Source organism: Stegodyphus dumicola, chromosome 9 (genome assembly GCF_044657685.1).
Source record: "Stegodyphus dumicola isolate Sdum_Otavi_A_Nest chromosome 9, ASM4465768v1".
Classification (NCBI taxonomy): Eukaryota; Metazoa; Arthropoda; class Arachnida; order Araneae; family Eresidae; genus Stegodyphus; species Stegodyphus dumicola.
In genome coordinates, this window is record NC_140776.1 from 180,676,237 (window position 1) to 180,687,484 (window position 11,248).

Sequence of the window (11,248 nt, forward strand, 5' to 3'; positions counted from 1 at the left end):
CATATCACATGATCTCTCATTTCCCTCACACAAAATAATGCGTAATCGGAACTGAGTACTGCTCACATTATTACCAAAGTCCCAGGTAGTAACCTTTATCGCTTCCAAAATGTCGCCAAACTACCAGTTACCATATTGTAAAGATCAGCCACTTGCATTATTAACATGCTTACTTCCAAAGCTGATGAGGTGATTCTTGTACATAGGGTGTTCACACGTTTTTGTAACAATTTTGCAAAGATTTATATGTTAACAAAGCTTAGAATTTTATTTTCTAATATGTTTAGCCTGCTAGACATTTTGTTGAATTATCATATTACGTTTTGATTTCTAAGATAAAAGTCCTTTTTTTTTAAACATCAAGGTTGATTTTATTCCACTTCTTCACAAGCTTCCAGAGTGCATCCAGTGTTTTGGGCTGCCGCTTTCAAAGAGCATGTTTTAAAGTCCAAATTCACAGTAATCCACAGGAGACACATAAGGGGACTTGGGTGGGGTGCATTTAAATGGAAAAGCTTCCATTTCGGTTTCACTTCTCGTTTTTTTCAAAAAATAGAGCAGTAGATTTAGAGGTATGGCTTATGTTTGGATGAAGAGATGGAATTTCGTTTTTAAAAATAGGTGTTAAAACATACTTTTAATAGTAATCCGAATTAATTTTGAAAATTTTCTACTTTTCTTAGTTTAAGTTTTCTGTTATGAGAGAATTTAGTAATAAGGCATGAAATCCTTAGAAAAAGTTTTCTTTCTTCCTCCCCCCCCCCCAGTTTTGTTTTTTTCCTGTTTTCACTGACGCTACATATTAAGTCTTTTTCTCCTCTTTTTTGGTAGTAAATCGATCTTTTTCTATTGCAATCAGATAAATATATTCAAGCCTCATCAATTGTAACTATATATTTCCATTTTTCATATGCCATATAATTTTCATACAGCAAACTGCACAGTCTTACGCTTAGAAACTTGTTTCGGCATTAAGTGATGAATCCCAGTCAGATGTAAACTTTGATGTTTCTTTCCTTTCCTATAATTTATGTCACTTATTTTACGTGTAGAAAAATTAAAACCATGATTTTCAAATCTTTTTAATTGAATAAGAGTATTTCTCTTTTGATTGCGAAAAAATATAGCTTTTGATCCATTGTTTATTTTTCAGTGACATTTTAAAGAGAGAATATTTTTAAAGTTCTAGACAGTAACTAAGCCTTATTCCAATTCGATAGCAATCACATTTGTATTTTTAAATTAATATTTAAATTCCTGGAGAAAATCAGAATCATTACAAAAATGTGTAAGCACCCTCTGTAGATGACAGTGAATGTAATTACAATTTCCTTTTAACTGACATGAGCAAACTTATATTTTTAAGTGTTTACTTTCATATATTTATGATAAGTATGCAGCTTCCTTTAAATAAAAATATACAGTTTATAAATTACTACATTTTAATGCCACTATAAACATAATTACATAATTCATAAAAATATATGGTTTATAGATTATTATGCTTTTAATGACTTTTTATTAATGTTATTAATTATATAGGATAGAATTTGTAAATTATAATTTATTTTTTAGGCATATGTTAAACAGAGAAGATTTGACTAATTCATTGATAATGATTCAACCTATTGTGTATGCATATTCCTTCAGTGGTCCTCCAGAAGTGAGTGTTTAAAGCATTTAATTTATTTATTTTTAATACATTTTGATCAATATGGTTAGATATTTTGAATTGGATATAATTACCCGTTAATTTTTTCTTAACAATATATTGTAATTAAAAAATTTTGTGAAATAACTTAATTCTTTAAATTTAAAAAAAAAAAAAAAAATTAGCATTTTTTTTTATAAAAAAATGCAATGCAGATTTACATAGAAATAAAGTGAACAATAGCTTATTGTATGTAAATTGTGTTAATTGGGTATAAATTAATTAATGCTTAACATATTAAAATTTCTGAAATGTTCTTGACCCACCAGTGGCCGAGCAGTAAAGTCGCTAAACACTGGTAGTTCAGTCTGGGGCTTGAACTTTAGCAAACGGGCTGGCTGCTTGGGTATTTTCATGGTCTTCCTCATATGAAAAACGTGTATATGAGCCCATTTACCTTAGAAAAGCCTTCACAAAGGCATCCCTTCTCTTAGGCAGATAGCCCTCATGTGCTTGCATTACCTTCACTATGTATTTATTTACTTAGCTGTAATATGCAATGCACATCTAATGTAGGGATCTTGAATTTGTGTCCAGTTTCTATATATTTAAAAATAAGTGACCTTTTAAAACAAAATTATTTTTGGAAGTGCTGGAAAGTGTTTTAAAACTGTTTGAAATTCTATCTAAAATGAATTAATAAATGTTGTGAAGTTTTCTATTAAAAATTATTAAAGGGTATAAATTACACCCACATATTATACAATTAAATTAAACAATTAAAATTTTACCTGATGTAAAATTTTATTATGTAAAATTTATTTTTTATATATTTATACTTAATATAAATTTCTAGTTTTGCTATGTGTCTGTTTTTCTTTCTTTCTTTCTTTCTTTCTTTTTTTCCCCCTGTTCTGTCTCTGCTGGAGGAAAAGAGTGACCCTAAAATTTGGGAAAGCTATTTTATGTTTCTAATGAATGCAGTTTTAAAATGAAGTGAGCAAAAATAGCTAAAAATATATTTCAATAAAATTTTGCAGCCTGTGTTACTGGACACCAGCAGTATACAACCTGATCGAATTCTACTCATGGACACATTTTTTCATATAGTCATATTTCATGGAGAAGTAAGTTATAATATTAAGGAAGTTTTTAAGTATTACTGTAATCATGAGCATTTACACTCCTTAAATTAGCTTTCACTTCCAGTGAAGATTAGTATTCAAAGCATATATAATAAATTATCATTTAAAAGAAACTATTAGTGAATGAAATACATAGAATGAAATATATGAGCATTTTATCTAAGAAGCTTAGAAAAATTTATAAACTTTCAAGATTGTTGAACTTTCTTAATGAATATGACTCAATGTATTCAGTTGCTTAGAATAAAAATTATGTTCATTTTGAATACCTTATATCCAGGTGTACAAATATAAAGAGTGTGAACTACGAATGCGTAAAATGAAACAGGGGAACTTACAAAATGAAATTTTTTTAAAGTGTGCAACAATATTTAGTATATGTTGATAGAAACTTCTTTTACTAATTACAGTAATGCTTCAGATGTCCTTAAAATTATCATTTGAATATTTTATAAACTAAACTTTAAAACGATGTTTTTGCATTATATAAATTAGCTACACTAGTTAAAATAAAATAAAAAATTTAAAAAATATGTTTAGTAGTTTAAGTTGCCAGTAGTGTCTTAAATTAACTAAATGTAACATATTATTACCATTTTTATTGTTTCATTCTACAATTTTATATCAGTTTCAATGCTCTTAAATTTTTCTTTGTAATTAGGTTATATGTTGTATTATTCCATGCAAATTCATAAAATTACATAACTCTATTTAATAATATAATTTCTGAAAGATATATATTTAAAGAAATAATATACTTTTATATTTAAATACTTTTACTTTAAATAAATAGAAAATAATATACTTTTGTATTTAAATGCTTTTACTTTAAATAAATATAAAAGATCTTATTTTCTGCAAGGATCTAAATAAGAGTATCCATTTTTAAAAATATTCTTAATTTTTCTGTGTTACAAAAAATACTATCAAAATATATTCAACAGATTTTTATAAAGATATTAGGCTTTTTATAATCATGGGATTTATAGAGCTTGCTGTGTTACCATGCTTTGTAGTGAACTGAGAAAAAAATTTTAAAACTTTCCGACTCAAAGCAATGCAAGCAAACAAGACTTTAATTCAAAAAAAAAAAAAAATCTTAAAGTCTTAATGTGGCATTCATTTTTTGTGAGCACTGAATATTTTAAACTGAAAGGGTTACGATGTTTAAATTTTAGGTTAAGTATTTATGGTGAGGCTTACAAATTCAAATTTTTCAGACTTATCTATTTTCCAAAGTGTCACTGAATGTAAAATGTCGATCTAAGAATAACTGAAATGTTCATACTGCAATTAAAAAAAAAAAATACTGAAAGCAATAAAAGTTTATTTTTCAAAATTCAAATGCATAATATTGATTCAAATTCTTGGTGCTTTATTACATCATGTAGACAATTGCACAATGGAGAAAAGCTGGCTATCAGAATTCTCCCGAGCACGAAAACTTCCGCCAACTACTACAAGCTCCTGTTGATGATGCTCAAGAGATCCTACAAACTAGGTTTCCTATGCCTAGGTATATTGATTGTGACCAAGGAGGCTCCCAGGTAAGCTTGAAAATATTTAATTCTAGTATTGTCATTCTGAATTCATTATTTTATTCTGTATTGCTTTCATATATGCACATTATTGAAGAAAGTTTCTCCTAAAAGGAAATATCAGATTGAAATGTTATCTGGAAAGAAGTTTGCAGTAAAAGATTATTAAAAAAATTAGAATGGTATGACAAATACTTATTGCACAGTTTAAGGTGTTATAACTCTATACAGGGAGCAACCATTATTTTTGCAATCAATAGAGGTCCCTAAAATAGTCTAGCATTAGATTATCATAAGCAGATTGGAATGTACTATTCTTGTAGCAGCAGTGTTGTTTTGGCAGAGCAGCTTATACCATCTCAGTGATTTTACATTAGGGACAAATCTAATGACAACATAGCCATGGTAGAATGTCTATGGCTGCAAGGCATGCTGTTGAGATGCCAGCAGCATGAGGATAAGCATTATAGTGTTGGAATAAAGCACTATGTGGACATTCAGAAAGGGCATAGTTATTGTTGGAGGATTTTATCAATGTACTATTGGGCTGCTAAAGTGGCAGACAAAGTTCTTATGCTGGTATGTTGTTCAGCTTGATTTGAAAAATCAGTTAATTAAGTTAGACTAATTCGAGTAAATGGATTTCAATTAAGTACAGGAAAAAATGTGCATAATTTAGTAGGCATCTAAGGAAGTCATGTGGTGTCCACTAAGATTTGTTTATGTTGTTAGTACTTAAATAATATCCATTTAAAAATTTAATACCATAGTTATATTTCCTTAATCTGTTGCATAAGAAATACTTTAGCATGGTTCTTTCTCATATTTTTCCGAATATGTAACATGAATACCAGCCAGTTTCCCTTAAAATGGCATTCCCTTTCTTTTTATGAAGTATAAATAAACTTTTATTAAATTTCTTATATCAGATTTCAGTGAAAAATGGTGTTTGAATATAGAAGGTGATTTCCTGTAACAGGTAGAGCAACTTTGCTTTAGCAGTAAATGATTTGTTTGTTACATATGCTGCAGTCTGTTTGTGTTAACATTAGCACTGTGTATATGATTTGATCGATCCATATTTTATTCATTTTTAATGTTACAGGAAATGATTAGTTTGTTAGAAATGCTGTGGTGGCCATTTGTATATTTAATCCAAACTGTGTTCTTTTTACAAAGTATAAGAAATGTTTACTTTTTTTGTGCACATCTTGAACACAAAATTTGATATCTTAACATCAAGTATCATAGGAAATAATCAGTCAATACGTGCAGTAGTCCTTTAGTAGTTACTATTGGCATGATGCATATTATTTGATCCAGTCCGTATTTCATTCTACAATTCTTGTATTATTTCTTTACTATTTTTTAAAAAATTCGGTGTCTGTTGTTATTATGTCTATGGATTAGTAGTGAGAAGACGATATGATTTGAAACATGATTCAAGGATCAGACCTCCTCAAAGGTCTGGACGACTGCAGCCTTTAGCTCCAGTGCTTCAAGTCCATACAGGATTTCGTGCAGTGGGTCAGTGAGTAGTACCATTCTGTGATGAAACCAAGCTCTCAAGGATGTGTCTTGGTGTCAGCTGGACTTTGGGGCAGTGTTTGCAGTTAATGTATGATAATGATTTGTCCTCATGAATTTTCATGAATTTCATAGTGATTTGTTCTTAATCTAGCTGTTATGGACATTATGTTTCTAGGGCAGTCAAAGTCTGTGACGAGTGGCTTCTCATAGTTCAGTGTCTATTATTTTAATATTGTTGCATGTGTTCATAGTATCACAGAGTACAATCAGTAGTTGCACTTCAAATTACTAAGAATGTTAAACATAATGCAATGTAAAGCACCTCTAAAGAGAAAGCTAAACTGGAGATATCTCAGTATTCCGAATTCACACTGAATTAACAGCTTACAACAACAAATGAGAGCAGTTATTCAATTACAGTACCTATTATGGTAATGCAAAGACCAAATCAAAATGCGATTTCTTACCAAATTTGACGACAGAGGTTAGTCGCCAAAACCATTAACAGCTTGGCGATATCTCACCAAATTACCGAGATACTTATTTACTCAATGTTTAATCGACTTGCCTCTGTATTCTGACTTTTCTGGCATAGCTCATCTCTCTAGATTTTTCGTGTTGCATTACACAGAAAAATACAACAGTTTCACATATAATTGCACAAAAATCATCTATCTAAGTACAAAATTCATAACAATAATTTAGTTTTGCATTCCGGTATAATATATATTAGATTTTGTATAAAAGAATGTTTACACATGTTATAATTCATTACCTGGTAAAACTCAATTTATGCTATGAAATGTTGTTTTATGTATGTGTCTTTTTATGTTTGGTGTTTGTGGTCTAAAATTTAAAATGCATCTGAATTTGTGTAGTTTTAAGTTTTATAGCAATTTTCTGTATGTTTGATTGCATTAAAAGATAATACAAACTTAAATTTATTAGTAAATGAAATTCATTTTGTGTTGTGAAATATTTATTGTTAAATGTATTTAATCTTTTCAGGCTCGATTCTTGCTATCTAAAGTTAATCCTTCAATTACACATAACAACATGTACAGTTGGGGACAGGTAATTCTTTTTTTCCCTCCTCTAAATAGTTAATAACCATTTTGCTATAGTTTTATTATTTTATCTTTTACACGAGTTTGCTATGTGCATTTTGCTTTTATTTGTTTGTGCACTGCAGATTGGTTTTTTTATTATATTGAATTTTCAATGAAAATATTTTGGATTTCAGTTTGAATGTTTATCATTGCATTTTTAAGATGTATAAATTAAAATTTCAATTTTAATATTTTGCATTGAGTAATTTTAGGTATTTAAGCTAAAGTTTTAGCTGAAATATTTTCTATCTGAGTTTTTTTAATATATAAATAAGATTATAAAAAGATTATAAAAATTTTTTCCCATGTGTATTTTGCACATGTACTAAACTTGTTTACATTTTCTTTTCCATTATCACCACCTGCCATCAGATGCCTTCCAGTGCAACGGTACTTTTATTCTTATATTTGGTTTCTTTATTCTCTTGGTGATGGCATTTTACATTATTTTTGCTTTATAATTTTATTCATTCTACTATATATGAAATATACCAGTTTATTAGGGTTGTGTGTATATATAAATTGATATAAAGCTCAAACTTTCAGCAATTTTTTTATTATGTTTGGTTTCTTTCTTCTTTTCCTTGGTAATGGCTTATGTGTTATTTTACTTTGTAATTTTATTTATTTTAGGATGTATAAACACTTTCTAATTTATTGCAATTGTGGTTTTTTATATATTAGATTAATAAAAAATGCTCAGATCTTGAGTATTTGTTTTCGTCTTTCCCTTGATGATGGTTTTTATCTTGCTCTATAATTTTATTCCTTTTTCTCCCCATTCATATAATTATTAGATATAAAAGATTAGATTCATATTATTATTTGACCTTGCTACAAATTACTTAAGATTCTGATTATACATGTAAAGTATCTTTTTTTTATGGAATTTATTTGCTTGAATTTTATTTTGTTTAGTATTTTATTTATTGTCTTTCTTTTTGTATTATATTACTGAAAAGAGTTATATAAAAAAGAAAAGCGTGAAAGCTAAAAAAGAGTTTGAGATATTTACTGAAAAGTATTATTACCTTTTTACCAACTTTTTGGTTTGGGAAAGTGTCTTTTGCTTATAAAACACAGCTTAAGTTTTTTATTAGGAAAATGTGAATTGTGTATTGCATTTGAAAAAACAAAATTTGGTTAATTTCATTGTATTCAATGTTGTCTTTTAATCAATAATTCTTTAGTTGCTTCTTTCTTTCTTTCTCTTTTTTTTTTTTTTTTTTCTTTTTTAGCATTTATTTTTGGCTGTTCTTGCTATTCTTCTGGTATTATTAGTTCACCTAAAATCTCAGCTGCAGTTGATATAACTTGAATAAAATGTTGCTTTTTGTCATTTCTCTTGATTTTGAGTACAGATCTTTAAGTGATACAGTACATGTGTCTTATGAGAAGCATCAAAAACTAAGTTTCTGTAGGCCATCTACAGAACGTAAACATAATTATATGAAGAAAAAATTTATTGTAGCTGATACGGCAATTGCTCGACTACTTTTCAATATAATCCAAACTTTAATTAAGACATCTGTCATACCACGGAATGAATTTTTGTATCTCTGTGGTGTAGAATTTTGCCACTTAGTATGAAACAAATGTATGATAGCCTTCAATACTTTTGCATTTCTTTGAAAGTGTTGGCTAGATGAGAATTTCTTTTGGTAATTAAAGATTGTAATTACTGAAAATTATACAGCTGTTGTTCTAATACCTTCCAATAGAGCTTTGCCAGAAGATCTGTTGTGCGACAAGCTGCATCAGATTGAGCATTAGAGATCAGCTGTAATATCAATGCATTGACTTTGTTTTTTTCCTGGAATAAAGAGTGCAACCCATGTTTAATTGCTGGGGATGAGCTGGTTCTAAAACTAGTCAGCATCCGCATGATACTGCTACAGAAATGTCAGTTGCTTTGGTATCCATCTTATGCGTTGTTTCCAAAAAAACAGTTGTTTCATGCAGAGAGAAACAATACTTTATTGTAAAGGTCCATGAACTTCCGCAAGGTCATTCATACTCATCAGTGACCATCCACTACTTACCTGGTTCATGCATATTTTGTCAAGTTTCTGAATTCAGAAGTAACACACCAAGTCAAGTTCAGAAGTAACACACCAAGACCTTGATCATGATGCCTAACTCGTACCTGGAGCAAAGCTGACAGTGACTTTTGATTTGTACTGTGCTTTATATGTTCAAAAACTTAATCACAGGATAACCCTTTCATTTGGTAAGGGATGGAATCATCCCTACCTGTCGGGGAATGCATCTAACATACGACTGCCATGTCATGAACTTTTCAAGTAGGCACACTACCCTTCCATAACTTCATGACTTGTCGCACATGGATGTGAAGAAAACATTTCCTTTCTGGATGCCCCTTGTAGAAAATAATTTTCCTTGAAATTCATTCCAGTTTTATTCATACTGTATATGGCATTTTATATGCTAAAGGGCAAGCAATTTTTCTATTCCATTGTCAAATGTAATGTTTGTAAACAGTATTAATGCACATATTAACTTTTAAATTATTTTCTAATTGTATAGAATTTTAAAAAATAACTAACTGCATATGTTGATGTGGGTTACTTACTCTTATAGGAAGGTGCTGGTGCTCCTGTTCTGACAGATGATGTTAGTTTGCAAGTGTTTATGGATCATTTGAAAAAACTTGCTGTTTCTAGTTCGGCTTAAAAAGAAGATGAAAATGAACTGTGTTGATCAACTTTATTATAATTTTCAGCTTATTTTAGTTTAAGGAGGTATTTTAATGTTAAGAATGAAAAATGAATATTTTCTTCTTATTTGCATTTTTTATTGTCCAAGATGAATTGACATTTAAAAATCAAAACATAATTATTTTGCTTCTGAAAAAAAAGATGATTTTATATGAAGGTGTTAGAATCTATTAATTATTGAAGTAAAGGTTATGTGTTTAATAAGTATTTCAAACTTAAACAAAAATTATATACCTGTATTAAAATTGTAATTTTTTTTTTTTTTTTTTTCCTGCCTCACTTAATTTTTTTTTACCTACATGATTTGACTTTAGATTCAAGGATAAATCTGTTTTTCTCAAAAACAAAACAAAAAAAAAAAAAAAATGAAAGAAAGAAAGAAAAGAAGAAGAAAAGTAAAAAATTAAAACTTCCTTTTTTCCAACAATATTCTTGTGCTGTTATAGATTTCCCCCCCTTTATTTTTGTTTTTGTGCTCTATATATATATGTATTAATGTGAAATATTGCAATTTAATATTTTGCAAAAGCATGTTTCTAAAAATATTAAAAATTATGTGTTGTAAATATTTAAGATATATTAAATATTTTTAGTACTCAGATTTATAGTCATATTTTTATGGTTTCAGTTCATTTAACTATTATAAAATCAAAAATTAAAATGCACAAATTAAAAAAAAAACCATTGCTATTTAGTTTTTACCACCAAATATTAATAATTTAAAAGATTTGCATTTGGGATATACCGGGTGGCCATAATTAAACTGACAGTGCTCACAGTGTTCTGTAGCGTGATCTATTTGCGAGAATGACGACACATTTTGTAGGAAGATTAATGGAGTATTCACAGTTCCATTCAGGTAAAAGTGGGCCTTGTCTCCCCATAAGATTTTCCACGGCCAAGCATCATCCACCTCCATTCTGGCAAGAAAGGTGAGAGCAAAAGTCAATCGCTTATTATGGTCGGGGTACAGTAACTCATGTACACGGCTGATCTTGTACAGATAGAAGTTAATAATCTTTCGTAAGATTTTCCATACCGTACTGTAAGGCATATCCGTACTCCAAGCTACTCCACGAGCGCTAGAGGTGGCAACAATATTGTCTGGTCCTCTGTCGACAATCGCTGTGGCAACTGCTTCGATTGTATCCTGTGGTACAGGTTTCGTCCTCTGCCTGACTGAACACTCAGAGAACCTGTTTTCTCAAACGTTGCAACCATTGCTTTTAGCCCATTAACTGACACAGGACATTACCTTTACGCATCCCCCCCCCCTTTCTAAAAGCACGAAGAGCAGCTGACGCGTTTCACTGGTTGAGGTAGAAGAATTTGACCTGTAAAGCACGCTCGACTAAACAAGGAGACATTGCACATAAACTTTTAATCCGATTGATTCGCACTGTGCGAATGGATGTAACGTGAAGTTTGAATAAAGAACTTCTTCTTCTGCTCAGCGTACATTATATTGCAGATCACGAGACTTTATCGGTGTTTATGTAGATTTTACGCTTTTTTAAAAGTGTTGCCATATTGCACT

General features: G+C 29.7%; 1 protein-coding gene across 2 annotated transcripts in view; it reads left to right on the top strand.

Annotated features, from left to right (window-relative positions):
* Sec23 (transport protein Sec23) overlaps positions 1-10,312 on the top strand; it is a 54,530-nt gene extending 44,218 nt beyond the window's left edge. Inside the window, exons 16-21 of one of the 2 annotated variants that reach the window (XM_035365824.2) lie at positions 1,576-1,663; positions 2,692-2,778; positions 4,188-4,343; positions 6,873-6,938; positions 7,346-7,363; positions 9,575-10,312. In XM_035365824.2, the coding sequence (XP_035221715.1) occupies positions 1,576-1,663; positions 2,692-2,778; positions 4,188-4,343; positions 6,873-6,938; positions 7,346-7,363; positions 9,575-9,667 (508 nt within the window). In that variant the 3' untranslated portion in view covers positions 9,668-10,312. The remainder of the gene's footprint in view (positions 1-1,575; positions 1,664-2,691; positions 2,779-4,187; positions 4,344-6,872; positions 6,939-7,345; positions 7,364-9,574) is intronic. The other variant, XM_035365825.2, reaches the window with a different exon arrangement.
* Positions 10,313-11,248: the final 936 nt, after the last annotated feature.